The 16,151-nt window shown below is 30.6% G+C and overlaps 2 protein-coding genes across 2 annotated transcripts; both read right to left on the reverse strand.

The window, feature by feature from the left end:
* Nucleotides 1-6,485: 6,485 nt before the first annotated feature.
* MYB21 (myb domain protein 21) lies at nt 6,486-8,927 on the reverse strand. Its single transcript, XM_007031433.3, has 3 exons — nt 8,792-8,927; nt 8,412-8,541; nt 6,486-6,804 (listed from the first exon to the last, which is right to left on the reverse strand). Exons 1-3 carry the CDS (start codon nt 8,925-8,927, stop codon nt 6,486-6,488), a joined length of 585 nt encoding a protein of 194 aa, XP_007031495.1.
* A 3,689-nt stretch (nt 8,928-12,616) lies between these two features.
* Nucleotides 12,617-15,337, reverse strand: LOC18600778 (ADP-ribosylation factor). Its single transcript, XM_007031434.3, has 7 exons — nt 15,156-15,337; nt 14,554-14,730; nt 13,908-13,978; nt 13,468-13,587; nt 13,237-13,355; nt 13,064-13,145; nt 12,617-12,896 (listed from the first exon to the last, which is right to left on the reverse strand). Exons 2-7 carry the CDS (start codon nt 14,699-14,701, stop codon nt 12,891-12,893), a joined length of 546 nt encoding a protein of 181 aa, XP_007031496.1. The 5' UTR covers nt 14,702-14,730; nt 15,156-15,337; the 3' UTR covers nt 12,617-12,890.
* Between the last annotated feature and the right edge of the window lie 814 nt (nt 15,338-16,151).

Below are 16,151 nucleotides of genomic sequence, written 5' to 3' on the forward strand. Positions count from 1 at the left end.
AACCTTCTTTCTTCCTCTCTTAACAATGATCAAATATCGAAAGCGTTGGCTTTTCCAGGCATGGCTCCAAGCAAAACTGAAAACGTCATTAAAAAATTGGAGAGAGAGATGTTTTTACGGTTCTGTCCTTAGTTGACTCTTCTGGTGCAAGGTGTCTGATATGTCATCACCTAACAGGATCAGGGCCGTTTGTTGACTTGTAAATAGTGGGTCCAAGATTGTTCAAAGCCACGTGGATCTTTGATGCTTGTGCCTTAACGTTGTGTGGGACCATTGATGGGTGGATCCGGCTAATTGGATGTCGCCAGGTGATGAATTGTGCTGGAGAGGATTACATTGGGAAATGTGAGGTCATGGTCAAAAAATCAAGTTGGGAATAAAATGAATGGGATTTTTTGGTTTATGTGAGAAAAAGAAGCCAAATTTATGGGACTTGGATGAGGCTCTGCTTATCTCTGCCACACAGGGGACTTTATCTTCTTCTAGTCCTAGCATAATTCCTTAACCTAAATAAACATGAGAAGATAATTTTATAATTTATATATTTTTCATGAAAAATATTTACTACCAATTGAAATATTTGTACTCCAATAAAATTCAATCAAATAATTACATATATAACATTTCATATTTGAAATATATAAGAATAAGGTTCGAATCTTTTGATCTTAATTTGAATCTTTGATGTCTATAAAATACTAATTTTAAAACACATTTGTTTGTGTTTTAATTTTACATTTCGTCAATATCGTGACATAAACATACATAAAAAGCATAATACTTAAAAAAGTTAAATTAATTCTTGTTTTTTTATTACATGTAATTAAATTCTTGTATTTTTTTTGGTGAAATAAGCTTTCATAACTAACACTTGACTAAATATTATTAGTCAAAACATCACTTATAATTTTATAATATATAGTATTAACATATTATAATGGATGATGATGTGATATTTTGATATATTATGATAATACAGTCTTATGATATTTTAAAAAATTGTCAAAACATCACTTATTATTTTATGTTATGTGACAAATGATGTTTTGATTAATGATAATTAATCAACTGTTAATAATAAGGGTCTATTTTATGTATAATAAAAATACATAAATTTGATTGAACGTAATAAAATAATAAAAATTTATTTAATTTTTTTTCAAATAAATTTTTTTTGACACTATTGTTATATTTATGGTTGTTCGGTAAATTTACTTACACTTACTAGGGGAAAAATAAAAGATGAGAACCATGACTTAGTAAAACTATACCAACCATTTTGTTTACTTGTTAATTCCTTTTTAAGGGTCTTAAAAGGCATGCAATCTAAGATATGATAACTTGTGGAAGTGTGTAGTTCCATTTACAATTTCACATGCTTAGGAAGATAACTATGCTAAAGTTGGATCAAGAGGTACAAGTCTTTGTTGATTTTTCTTGATTTAATGTTCAAATAAAATTTTAAATTATTTATAAAAATTTTAACAAGTCATTTTTTTATTGTATTTAATCAAGTTTTTATATTTTTTATTTTTAGTCAAATAAACTCTTATTACTAACAATTGATTAATTGTCATTTTATATCTACGTGGCATTGACATAACATTAATGTGAAAGGTGAAAAAAACCATATGATCATGTTATAATGCTAAATTAGTAGATCATATTATTATCAATTATGATATGTTAATATGTCACATTATCATCAATTATGATACGTTAACATGTTACGTTAGTATATAAAATAATAAATGGTATTTTGATTAAGTTAATTAATAATAATAATAATAAAGTATAAAATAAAATATAATAATAATAATAATTTATTATATAAAATATAAATATAATATAATTTATTAAGTTAACATGTTACGTTAGTATATAAAATATAAATGGTATTTTGATTAAGTTAATTAATAATAATAATAATAAAATATAAAATAAAATAAAATATAATAATAATTAATTATTAAGTTAGTATATAAAATAATAAGGGCTTATTGACTCAAAATAAAAATATAAGGGCTTATTTGACTTAAAATAAAAGTATAAAAGCTTAAATGAATATAATAAAAATATAAAAAACTATTTAAATTTTTTAAAATAATTTTAAAACTTTTTTAAATATTATGTCATTTTTCTTTTTGGGTACATTTTGCTGATTTAAGATGGGCCATGTTAACCTGAAAACAAACCAAGCCTTGAAGGCTTCAAGCATTTATTACTGGCCAGAGTTATGATATGTGAATTGGACCCAGGCCCAAGGCAAGCACAACAAGAAGGCTGGCCATCATTTACCTTTAAAATAAAAAGAAAAGAAACCAAAAAAAAAAAAAAGAGGAAAGAAATATCTGATAATGTATAATCTATATCTACAATAATTATAAAATTATGGATGTTGATTTTTTATTGACAAACTCGGTCACATTTATTAATCATATTCTCTAAATTATCATTTTAAATATTTTTATGATTAATATTTATAAAATTCATCTAATTTGTGAATATACAAATATCAAATGACTTTCATTATAAATATTGGTGGAATCACTTCTGAGAAACAAGCAGGGAGAAGTCATCTAATTTGAGGTAATAAAGACAGTATAAACTTCTCTAATAGTCAGTACTTTAACCATATTCGAGTCACAATTGTCGATTAATTTCGAGAACATAAACTTGAAGTAATTGTTAAGCATATGTTCTCACTAATTCTTTTATGCTTGGTCTTCATAGGGATCACTGCAGCTTCTGGGCACTGTGTTAAGTCTGTAATCAAGACCTTGTTTCATGGTCGTCTAGCTTTGATAAACCAAGCAGAAAAAAGTTTGATAACATCAAATACCTGCTCAGCAACCCATAATTTACCTTTGAAAACTATCATGCTTAGCACCAATATCACAATGGCAGCTTCCTTTGGTGCAAGTTGATTCCCTAACTGGTACACCACAATGTCCAAATTTTGCAGGATTTGATACATGAGGAAAAAAGATGGTTACTTCGATTTCCTTTTTGAACAGGATACAAACTGCCAAGTTCATTACTATCTTAACTTGTCTTTCTTGATCAACTCTTCTTTCATCGTCACTCTACCTCTTGTCACTTGCCAACAGAAGATCTCCACTTTACAAAGGTAATGCCTCGGTTTCCACTATCAAGTAACAGGACCCTGTCTCTCGAGAATTGACCTATAAAATGATTTAACAGAGTAATTACCATTAAGAAAGCCTTTCCATATTAATCTATTTCAGAAATTTCTATCTAAAAACATATTGTTTAAAATACCCAACAATTGCTTCTGTTGTAATACCTCTTAGTCGAATAATCTTCTTCTCAACTCAATTTTCCAACACCACGTATTGTTTTCACAAAAGCCAAACTCAATTATCCTCCTTTTTAATTCACTGCAGGAGAGAAGATTCTAGGGAAAGAAGACTTTAGGACCAATCCTTCAATCCATTCCATTGTCTAGTTTTCCACCATAAAACCCAAATCCTTGTTGTCCCTGTACTTACTAATGATATTCCAATCAATGAAGTGGACTTTCCACCGTTTGAAGCCTCACACTGCAGGAATGAAGTTATGGTAACTAATAATGGAAAGTTTGAGGGATCTTAAATTCTTAATTATCCTATTTTCTTGTTGAAAAGCTTTTAATCAAAGCTAGAAGAGGCATGGCTAGAAAGTAATTTTTATTAAAAAACTACAAAAGAACACTTATCATTTTCAAGCTTACATAAAGGCACATGCAAGAGCAAATAGAGGGAATGGAAGGCAGTAACAAATTTTGGGGGTCCTTTAACGCACTTCAACTACGCGATGAATGCCCTTTCTTGCCAAACAAAAAGACTCTCAAGTCTTGTCACATATGCCAATTTATATTGTCTTCAATCGTTTTTCCATCCAAATTACTTGTCGGCACTGCTAGCTTTCTCATTCACAAAATTGCCATAAATGAAGTCTATGACAATCACTCTAAATGCGAACCCTAATGTAAAGATGAAATAGTTATTTCATTACACGTGTATACACATGTTTATATTATCATTTATAATTGTTTGATTTCACATATCCGTTTAAATCGTTGTTAAAAAAATTCTCTAATAATTAAAGTTTAAGCTTCCATCTTCATGTTTTCAAGTTCGGATTTTTTACAATAAAAAGGTGAGATTTGTGAGATGATCAAATGACCATCTTTTGTGTAACCCAACACCGTCTTGTATAATTAGAAAGGAAAAGAAACACACATCTCTTAAAATCTATAGCCGCATAGCTATATTACCTTAAAATTTCATTTGCCAACATTGTGAGGTTGCCATATGCGTTCACGAATGTTTTTGATTGGATGGATCATGAAGGAATGGTTGTTGTCTTTTTGGATGAACTAGAAATTTCCATTGCACATTAGCTCGTAGGGATTGGCCTCGGCTAGCTCGATCGGCACATAAGTCATGATCACATTTGTTTTTCCAAAGCATATTCCCATGTTGTAATTTGCACTGAATGGCCGACCAATCATGTGATGTTTTCCTTATCTTTCACATGGAGGTTTTCCTTTAGCTCTATATGTGATTTTTGCACATAAAACATGTGACCAAATAAAATGAGTGGCTCAAATTCGAGCTCTTTTTCTTATGTTTCGGTATGCAATGAAAGCTCACGCAAACAGTGTCCTCTTTCTCTTTCCCATATGAGACACGGTGCAACATCCGAAGGAATGGTGTCTTGGAGTTATGTTCTGAATTCCTTATTTTGAATAAGAGGTTGGGTGCTAAAGTTGAAGGTTGGTACACTGCAATGTTGCTCATTCAATGTCATCAAAGGACCTAACTTTTGTATACCCCATGTTCTAGGTGAGATACATGATGCATTCACTAAGTTAATTCGAAACTATAAATTTGGCATACCATTAATTTACTTGATGAATAAGTATAGTTTCTATTTGATTATACTTATAGATAAAATATGAAATAGAGTGAAAAATCATATATATCATAAGATCTTTCATTTTAGAAGAAATATCAATAAAGACGTATTTTATCGACTTCACTATAATTAAGCTTATCTTAACTAGTCAATGAGTTAGTAAGTATATATATATATATAGGATAAATACTCGAGGTGATGAAAACGAGATCAAGAAGAACTTTCTATTCTCGGGTTTGAAACGTCACTATGTGGTAACATGTTGAGCAAGTGGATGTGAAATCTATAAGGCATGTGAAGACTTTCCTTGCGGCCGCTGCAAGAGTTAGGCTCACGTCGGCCTTCAAGTTTGCATGGCCATGCGCAAAAATGGAAACACAATGACAAAAGCAAAGCCCAAGAGTACTATTTTTACCAGTGAATATAGCCTTGGGATGGACGTGTCGATTTTCTATGGCTTTAGTTAGGTAAGTCAAGGATATGTCCCTCTCTATAGTCTAAGATGATGGATATAGGTATACCATCCCCCATTAATTTGCATGCATGGAGGATAATGTTGTATACACACGCATTTGCCCTAAATTCCTTGCATACATCTCTGTTTTCTCCTAATATATTTATTTTTTAAAATTACCGTTTAAGGTAATCTAATAAAATTTTACTCGAAAAAAAGATGAAAATAATTTTAATTTAACCACTACGTGTTTGTTATTTAGCATAACTATACATTAGTGTATAAAGAAGTTTTTCCATCATGTATATACTTTACTAAGCTAACCTTAATTATGTTTGAAAAGACTAATGTCGGGATTTGGGTTCTTAACTATAGAGCATAAACCAGCAAAACATGATGAATAAGTAATTATTATAGTACTATATAAAGTAAAGACAATATGATGTTTGTTTCACATCAATTATTTGTCCTCTTTTTGTTTAGGTTAGATGAAATCCTACCAAATACTAATTAACTAAATACTTAGTAATTAATCATACTCTCTAACCTGCCACTCAACTAATCTTATTTGTTTGACTTATACAGGAGGTATATGGAGGAATTATGAGATTCGAATCTTGAATCTCAATCTTCTTAAAAAGATAATGAATGATTAAGTTAGACTTATAAAGTTTTCACTCAACTAAACTTCGATATAATTAGCATCTCATCGTAAGCTAATAATGTAGGGTCAAATCAATAGAATATATACATACAATAAGCTGAATACATTACCCTGATGGAAATGCATCTGCCACTTTCTCTGCCATTGTTGGCTTCATAATATTATATTGTTAATCCACAATAGTAATGTCAAGATCTTGGTTTATCTTTATTTCAAGGAGATTATTATATAAAAGCTAAGTAATTTATTAAATATCATATATATATTTTGATATGGGTGGATGCAGTATAAGATCCTATTACAAGCCATACTTAATCCAAACATATGGAAAATACTAAGTCCAGTTCTTAACCACCAAGTATAAACAAACCTAACATTGATCCAAATCAAGCAGAATTAATTTGGACTGACGGGCGTAAGGTATATAGAAACTAATCCTCATGTTTAGTCCCCAGTAAGCAACTGCATGGACCAGAGATCCTCTATGCTCCAATAGCTTTCATTTGATTCAACCGCCATTGACATTGCTGACTGTCCTGGAAATGCTTCCATGTTGCAATGGTTAAATGATGATGGAGGGTATGTTTCCATCATATCTGTATTGCAAGGCACTTGGCTTGTGCTTGCTTGCTTATGTAGCTCCGAATGAATCTGAGAAGAGCAAACTTCTGCTTGCTTAATGTGTTTCTGGATCCTAGTCCTCCAATAGTTCTTTATTTCATTATCTGTCCTTCCAGGCAGATGCTTTGCTATTTTCGACCACCTGCATTTGTGTAAGCAATTCTTAAAGAATTAAGATACACTCATCAAATATTATTATGCCTGGTTTAATTTTGTCCTGGTTTGGAAGAAGAAAAGACATGTCTTCCAGAGTAAAAGTGACATTTAATGGTAAAGTAATGGCAAATGGGTCAAATTTTGCAGAAAGTAATGTGTGATAGTACTGCAACATGCAAACTATCCATGGTGGAAAATCCAAGCTCCCACAAGTAGCTTGACTTTCTCAAAATGGAAATCAACCTCCATTTATGGCTACTATTCAGAATTCACAATTCTAGTTCAAATATGTCCTCAAAAAGATTCAGAACAGTTTCAGCTTGTTCAATCCAAATCAGACTTTTCTTTCATTTTCTCAAGAAAAAGTCTATATCAATGCAGAACCCTTTGACCTGAGACTTATCTCCACTAAATTAATGTCACCCTTTGCGGTAGGAATATTAGTGTTAAATGAAAAAGAAAAATTACAGCAGAAACTGAACACTTCTTTTGGATCACATGCTGCTCTTATTTTATTTTTATTTTTCTAATGGAAAAGCTCCCATCATCTCCTTATAAATTCCAAGGGGCCGACCATGTCTCAACGACCCAAAACAATAAGGTTTATGTCTACTTCAACCAAGCAAAATATGCTTCATTTTTCTCCTAAAAGAAGTCTTAACATGTGCCCATATTGGAAGGGGTTTAGCTTAAAATGGAAACGTTTAATTGCCAATCTGTTCTGCTTGCTGTCACTTGAGTTATTTGGCACATGATTAGAAATGATAATCATTACTAATATTTCAACAATTCTTTTCATAAAACTCTTTCTTGCATATATTTTAATACTAAGTATATGCAAATAAATATCAAATTTATACAAAGTATATATTTATACCCTTCTCTTGGTAATAATACTATACCAATTAGCTGGTTGTTTCCAAAATCATTCTAGATAATTAGGAGAAAACAAGAGAGAGATTGAGAGAGTGAAGTAGTCTTTATGCTGAATTGGATGATCTGCCATGTAAAACCTATATGGGAGGGTAGGTCCAATATGAAACCTAAACAAGAAAGGTAGAAAAGAAAAAAAAAGGCAAATCCACCATTTAAAGCAAAATTCTTGTAGTACACTTCCATATGGATGGCATAAAACCTTCATAAATATGGCAGGAAAATTCAGGGAAAAAAGTTTTTTTAAAAAAAGAAATCATCAAGGAATTTTGGCAGCCATGAAAAATTCAAGAACTGGGGAAGAATTACAAGGAAATTTGGTGGCCACAAGTTTGATATAAACCCCATGTGTTGTAAATCATTTTGGTGGCCTAGAATAACTCAACCCCCACGTTTCTAAATCTCCAAGATGAGCAACGTGATGAATATTGGATGTACATATAGGCCTGGGAGAAGTGCACTTTTTCTGCTAATCGTAGCTGAAGTCATAACATCAAGGGAGAGGGAACAGTTTCTTCTTTGTATTTGTCAGGAGATCAAAGGGTAATAAGATTAATTTATTTGTTCTACATTAATATGTAGATTTATATATAGTTTTATACTTTTTTTTGAAATAATGTTATTGATATATATGCAATATTTATCGTAAGATAAACTAACCTGTTTCCCCACTTGGCATGCAATTCCATGATCAAGAGCTGTTCCTCCGGTGTGATATTGCCTCTTCGGACATCCGGTCGAAGGTAGTTCAGCCACCGGAGCCGGCAACTCTTTCCAGTACGTTTCAATCCTGACAAAAGTTAGCAAATATAAGTCATTCTTTATCCATTAGGGTTTCTATCAAAAAGCATTAGTATATATTTTTCAATGAGAAGTTATTTTAAAAGCTTGAAAGATTTTTTTCCCATTTTTCTTTTCAATGAAAACAATAATTATCTATAAGATCAAAATGTTGTTTCTTTATGGAAGTTTGTTGGGAGCTTAATAAATTAAAAGTAGTTTTTTTCCCTATTTTTGCTTATTATATATTGATAATTTACCTGCAGCTTTAGCAAGAGAATTCCAAACACCTTCACCATGGTTGGCAATATAGTTGATGAGGATCAAATCTTCTTCCATGGTCCATGGTCCTTTTCTCACTTCAACATCTTGAGATTTGCATGGTTTCTTATCCATCTTTAATTTCTTTTGGAAAGAGAAGAAAGATAGCAAGCATAAGGGACAGGATTTATAAAAAAAGAAAAAAAAAAAAGAGCTGATATGAAGAGAAAGAGAGGAGGAGGAGAATGTGATGCAAAAGAAGGTAGATGGGGTTTTTATAGAGCAAAATCTAAGATTATTTTTGCTAGTAATCTTGTTGGTAATACCATTAGAGAAGAGCTTTTAACCTAACTATTGTCTTAATGAGAACACATGCATGCATGGCCCAAACACTTTTGCATGCAAGGCCACATATTATAGATATATTTTAAGGGTTAATAATATTACTATATATTCTTTCTTTTGCATGTGACATTTAATTTCTGTATATGTACCTAGTCATTCTTTTATGTATTATATATATATATATATATATATTATCATATGCAATATTGCACATGAATACTTATTTTTTATTTATTTTTAAATAATAATTATTTATTAATGTAAATATTTTAAAATTATATATAATTTGAAGTATAAATAATTGAAAATTTGTAATAACAATTAATAAATTATTTAATACTATTAGAATTATGAAAAACATCTTTTAATGAAAGTCATTAAATGCAATTTTAAACATTTGTTTGAAAATTATTAAAAATTATAGTATAAAAATATAATCAACAAATATGTCCCTTTTTATTAATCAAAAGTCTAGTTTTAGACGTGCTCATGCTTTTATATATCATGCATTATATATGTTATATATATACACGTGTATATTTATAAGTTAAAAAAATCAAAATTAAAAAATAAATAAAATCACACATATACACACACACATATATATATATATATATATATATATATATATATAATATTACGATGAATGTAATTATTTAACTTCACTATATTGGTTTACAAATTGAACAGCAACAGGATATATCTAAAGGGAAATTAATGCAACTAGTTTCGAGCAATTAGATCCCTTATTACTACCTACTCAAGTACTGGACATAAATATTCTAAAATTGATCTTTTGTTTATGAAAATGAAAACCATAGAAGATGAGAATCTGCAGGGCTGGCTAGCATATCTTAAATACCTAAAAAACACAAACCAAATTTGGATAATTATTTTTCCTTTTCTGTTTGGAGAGCCAGAAAAATTTTTTTTTTGGCCATTGAGTAAGAACTTGAGTGCAATGTTTATTAGAAAAATAGAAAGGAATAAAAGAAAACAGTACAATATAATACATTTTAAAAATAAGTTGATCAATGAAATAACAAGCAGATTGTATTTGTTTTTCAAATTTTAATCTCGGGAATAAAAACACGGTTTAATTATGATATTAATGATGCTGATTAAATTTGTAAAATCGAAATAATTTTCATGGTCATTAAAAGAACTTCATTTGCGATAAAATGGAGAAAAAAAGCTTTAATTAAAACAAAACTACTCAATTCGCTATTCCAAAAATTGGCTAATTATTGACAATAACCCTCCAAACATTTATTTCGGTTTTTGCTCAGTCATTGGAAACATACTGAAAAAGAAAATCTTATCAATTAATGCCTTGATACCTTAATTTTTCCATTATTATTATTATTATTATTATTATTCCAAAGTGTGATTTCACATTTAATAGCCAAACTATGATCAAATGTTCCATTTCGTATTTATACTTCAAATTCAAAATTAGTTATTTGAATTTTGCTTTCATCAAATAATTTGTACATGAAACTAATTTCGTTAGTCAAAAGAGTGACATGACAAAAAAAACACTAATTTAAGTACCAAATTGATAATTTCATTATAATTTGAGTAATGTAATTAATTGTAAATTTATTTATTTATTTTCAAGTGCTCAATTGATCATTTCAATATAATTTGAGCACCAAATGTATAATTAACTTTTAAATAAAAGAGTAAGGTGTTACTTGTCTAAAGTATCCTCCCAACTATTTCTTTTTTTCATATGACATGGTAAAAAATTATTAGATAAATAATAAATAATAAATCAAAGGATGGGATCTACAATTTCATGATTAGCTATTTATTCATAAATAAAATAATTAAAATTAAATTAATAACATTAAGTGAAACAAATAATAATGTTACTTTTGGCAATTTTCTTTGCTCAAAAAATTCCTAACTCTCGAGCCAAAATCATTATATAATAATAATAATAATAATTAATCATTAATTATTGAGCCACCATTTTGTATAATAATAATAATAATAATAATTAATCATTAATCATTCTTAAAATTAGTGTTGTTATTACTTAAAAAGGGAGAGAAAATCTTAAAATTTTATCGCATGATATTCAAAAGAATTCTTAAAATATTAGCATTGCTACAAGGCTACAACCTTAATATTGAGCCACCATTTTGTAGTCATTAATTAGACTCCAAAGTACACAAGGGGAAAGCCTTGCCCTTGTTGAGATAACAAAACTTTGCTTGCTTTCCTAATTAAGAAGCTTGGGAATAGGGAAAGGGGTTGAAGCCCCCATTGACATTGGGAAATTAGTGGCTATTAAGGTGTGCTTCCATCAAGGATCATGTTTCTCAAAACACATGTAGATGTGAAAGCAACTAATGAGCTGGCTTTAGAGCAAATTAAATTTGCTTACTCTTTTGCATTTTTTTCTTCATAACAAAAGGGGGAAAGCAGAGCCACATATAAAATATGTGGTCAATATTTGGATTAGGCGGCATCCAACCAAGGGAAAGTTGATGGACAACAACTTATTAGTGGGCTTAATGAGGTTTGTTTGCAAATTGCAAAATGCGCCAACCCTTGATTTTCTTCGAAGATTAGTGTCTACAAATGGAGACGTGTTCAAACAGAAGTCTGATGTTATCACATGGTCATACTCCAAATCCCCATCATTAAACTTTGGAATCAGTGAAACACTTTTGGTTGATAGACACCTTTTATGTTTCTAAGAACTAAGATGCAAAGTGTTTTGGATTTAATGTTACTTAAAGTCTAGTAAGGCAATCGTGAATTTTGTATAAATTTCGTATCAATTATGTATTAAAATATAATTAAAGATTTAAAAATTCATATTATTTTTAATTGTGAAATATTTTTTATGAAAAAAACTAAAATTTAATAAATTAAAATAAATAATACTTTACAAGTTGACGTGTATCGTGAAGAAATTTGTGCATAACCCAAATATGACTAAAAGCAGGTTACCAGGAAGGAAAATGATAGTCTGCTAATAAAATAAAGAACACTCACATGCAAGATTCAACCCCATAAGAATAAGCCAACCAGTAAGCCACAAGAATTTGTCAATGCTGTACTGTGTATGTCTAACGTGGAAACTAGGGTTCTGTTGGAGGAGGTGGCAGAAAGGATTCATGCAATGATCGAAGATTCATACTCCCAAGGATTATAAAGAAAGGACCTTAGGTTGCTTCCTGGCACTGCAAATGGAAGGTTCATGGACTTTAATTATTCACTATTCGTATGTGTAGCATAATTGCTTCACGTTTTGTTAAAAAGCATGATTTCAACGGATTTGAAGGTCAAATATTCCAGAACCACGTGAACTGCATGCATGAGATAATCATTTCATGTGCACTTACCAGCATCTTGATACTAGTTGATGCACTATTAGAACAGCAAAGATCAGTTTAAATACAAACAGGGGTGAAGAAAACGTTCACCTGCTCAGCTTATCAAAGAAATGGAGGCAGCACAGATTACTGACGAATACCAAATCAGATACTAGTAGATATGAACCAAAGAAATCAACCCAAACAGTAATAAGCAACAAATCCGACTCCCAAAGGCTGGAGTAATAAAGTGTTGTTTACAACTACAAGTAATTGCTAAAGCCGAGGTTAAACAAAGCACATATTATATCTAGTAAACATTCTGTCGTTACAAAAGTTACAGGACAAAGGGGAAGCCATCCTCTCCAGAGTTGCCAGAATTCCAACGAGTCTAACTAACAACCAAAACCCTGAGCCTCGCTCATGCCTGCAAAAGAAAGCAAGTCAAGGTAGATAAGCAAATGTGGAAGCTGATTATGACTTGTCTAAAAAGAATCGGACCTATGTTGTCAATTCCAACATATTCAAATGATAAGTACTTATTCTAGAACACAACAGTTTTTTCTACACAGATTTTGAGGTTTATACACTTGCCTTGCTAGCAATGTTGTTGGAAAGCCACTCAAGCCCCTCATAAAGGCCCTCTCCAGAAGTTGCACATGTACTCTGGATATACCTGGAATGGACATCAAATCACATCAGAAAGTTGCACAAACAGTGAGAGTAAAATATGTGGAGGAAACAAAGAAATAAGAGGTCATTTTTACCAGTGGCGCTGGCGAAGAGAATGAAGTCCAAGCTTATCAGTTATTTCAGCAGCATTCATTGCATTGGGAAGATCTTGTTTGTTGGCAAATACAAGCAAAACAGCATCTCTCAATTCATCCTGAAAAAAAATTATCATTAGCTTATATAGCCCTTATGCACTGTTTCTGTGTGTGTGAGACAAGAAAGAAAAATTATTCAATGGATTCTCCTTATTTGACAAGGTAACAGACCTCATTCAACATCCTGTGCAACTCATCCCTTGCCTCAACAACACGGTCCCTGTCATTGCTATCCACCACGAAAATGAGACCCTGAGTGTTCTGGAAATAGTGCCTCCACAGAGGACGGATCTGTATTTGAAAGAAAGAAAGTTAATGACCCTACGGCGCTTTTAAATCAAAATAGTAGAAATATGTAAAATTTCCACCAGGAATATGGCTTCACTGCTGGCTATGCCCCCTAAATAAACAACATGAATTATCAGATGGCAGAGTGTTATATACATATGCATTCTACATACTTGAAAATAAGGTTTCATGATTCATCATCCAAACATCATGATATTATCATATCTTGCAGGAAATATGGGATGAATTTGGATAAATGACACAAAAAGTTTAGCATACATACATCATAGAACTACACCATCATTAGTTTTTAAGATGCATACCTTGTCCTGACCCCCAACATCCCAAACAGTGAAGCTGATATTCTTGTATTCCACTGTCTCAACATTGAACCCTTCAAAAAGTATAAAAGGACCATTGCAAATTAAAACTTTGGTAAACCACCAAAAGCCCCCTAATTAGGAAAGATCAATTCATACAATAACCTCTATGTATCGATTAGAGGATCTATAGACCTTTGGATGCTAGTAACTAAACAGATACAACCCTTGCCTGCAATATTTTCAGAAAACCATATAGAATAGAAACAATTCACATGGTTCACAAACCAACAATGAAGACAAAATAATTAACTTTGGTGAACCATTTTCTTTCCAAATAAGGGTAAAACCAAATGGTTCACAAACCAACAAATAACATAACAACCAAGCCAAAAACATTCATCAGTCATCTAAAAGGTAGTAAGATTTGCAAACAACAAACAGGTAAATCTGTCTTCACCACACGAATCATAAATCAAAATGAAAATCTTGAGCCATTTCTTTTGCTTCACAATTATAATCAAGGCCAAAATCATCAATCAAATGATCAAAATCGCTTAGATTCAGAATTCTCATGACGCTATCATTCCAAAACAACCAAAAATTGGATTTTCCTTTTTCAGAGAAATGCGAATTTTCCAAAACTCACCGATGGTCGGGATTGTGGTGACGATTTCACCGAGCTTGAGCTTGTACAGAATAGTGGTTTTACCAGCAGCATCAAGACCCACCATCAAAATACGCATCTCCTTCTTGGCAAAAAGCCGGCTAAAGAGCTTCGTAAATGTCAGCCCCATCTCTCTTCTGCTCTTTCTAGCTCACAGCACTGATTCACATAAAAATCCAGCAAATCAATCATTAAAAACCGAAAAAAAATCAATAAAAACTAAAACCCAATAAAATTTGAAACAAAATACATGAACTTGATAGCATGTACCCCAAAATAATTCAACCCAAATATCTAAAAAAAAAAAAAGACAAAAATCATCAAACAGATATCTACCAAAAAATTTGAGAAAAACCCAAATCATAAAATGAATCCTAAAATTCAGAACGCTGAAATGAACCAGAAATATTAAAATAAAAACAGATATATCAAATCAAGCCCAGAGCAAAAAGAAGGAAAAAGATTAAAACTTCAAATAAATCATTGAAAAGAATTTTATTTTAAAAAAATTACTTCGATGGATCTATTTTACCGGTTGATAAAAGAAGAAATAAATTTTAGAAAAAGAATGGAAATTAGTTTACCTTTCTGGTGTGATTGGAAGGAGGATCTGATCTCTTTCTTTTGAGACTCTCTCCGTTTATTTCTCTGCTCTTTTATTTGATTAATGGCACCTACAAATAATCGGCTCAAGTATGAAATGTTTTATAAATTAATTAATTATTTATTGTTTTGACTAGATACGAATAAATTTTTAGTCCAGGGCGGCTTAGTTAAATTTACTAAATTTTTTATTTATCTCTTAAAAAAATATACGAATAATAATAAAAAAATATGACTTCTTCCCATGTGTCAAAATGAAGGACTTTGTGTATTGCATGCAACAAGAACATGTAATTGTATATAAGTGCTCTATTCCGACAATATATCATGTATAAAAAAATAATTAATCGTCCGTAACAGTGCTCTCCTCATTAGAAATTTTGTTTCCTATAAACATCGTAAGTCATGATATCAACCTTTAATAATATGTTCAACTTATCAATCAAATACCTCGAGAAAATATCTATGTTTTGCCTCAGACTATTTTTTTTTGAAATGACCATATTAGGGAATATGAATTATTGCTTCATACATGTCCACTAGGGTAAAAACCTATATAAAGTTTTGGAACCAAATTTCTTTCTTATCACTCTTACCATTTCTTTGTTTGGTTACAATGAAAATTTTATGGAAAAAAAAAAAGAGAAAGAGAAAGAGAAAAATTTTATAGGTTTCCTTAAATGGTTACTATGTCATTATTTTATTATTTGTTTTGAATCAAATACGTTAAGTTGACAACATTAGATACAATCTGAAATATTTAGTGACCAAATAAGAACAAATTGAAATTTGGTGGGCAAAGTGGAAAATAGTGTAATACTTTAGAACAAATAAAAATCATATTACATTTACCATATAAATAAATACGTAAACATATTACATCATTATATAAAAATAAAATTAATTAATTTTTATTAAAAAAAATTTAGAACCAATTTCAACATTTACATTATAATCATCGATTAGCAAGATTATGT

The sequence above is a fragment of the Theobroma cacao genome, chromosome 4 (genome assembly GCF_053813885.1).
Source record: "Theobroma cacao isolate CCN51 chromosome 4, ASM5381388v1, whole genome shotgun sequence".
Lineage (NCBI taxonomy): Eukaryota > Viridiplantae > Streptophyta > Magnoliopsida > Malvales > Malvaceae > Theobroma > Theobroma cacao.

Excerpts from the sequence above, each read along its gene's own strand:
- LOC18600778 (XM_007031434.3), bottom strand. The coding sequence starts at position 14,701 with ATGGGGCTGACATTTACGAAGCTCTTTAGCCGGCTTTTTGCCAAGAAG. Across the intron at positions 13,979-14,553 it reads CACCACAATCCCGACCATCG|GGTTCAATGTTGAGACAGTG; the intron begins GTGAGTTTTGGA and ends TACTTTTTGAAG. Across the intron at positions 13,146-13,236 it reads TCTCTTCGCCAGCGCCACTG|GTATATCCAGAGTACATGTG; the intron begins GTAAAAATGACC and ends TGTCCATTCCAG.
- MYB21 (XM_007031433.3), bottom strand. The coding sequence starts at position 8,927 with ATGGATAAGAAACCATGCAAATCTCAAGATGTTGAAGTGAGAAAAGGA. Across the intron at positions 8,542-8,791 it reads TTCTCTTGCTAAAGCTGCAG|GATTGAAACGTACTGGAAAG; the intron begins GTAAATTATCAA and ends AACTTTTGTCAG. Across the intron at positions 6,805-8,411 it reads CATGCCAAGTGGGGAAACAG|GTGGTCGAAAATAGCAAAGC; the intron begins GTTAGTTTATCT and ends ACACAAATGCAG.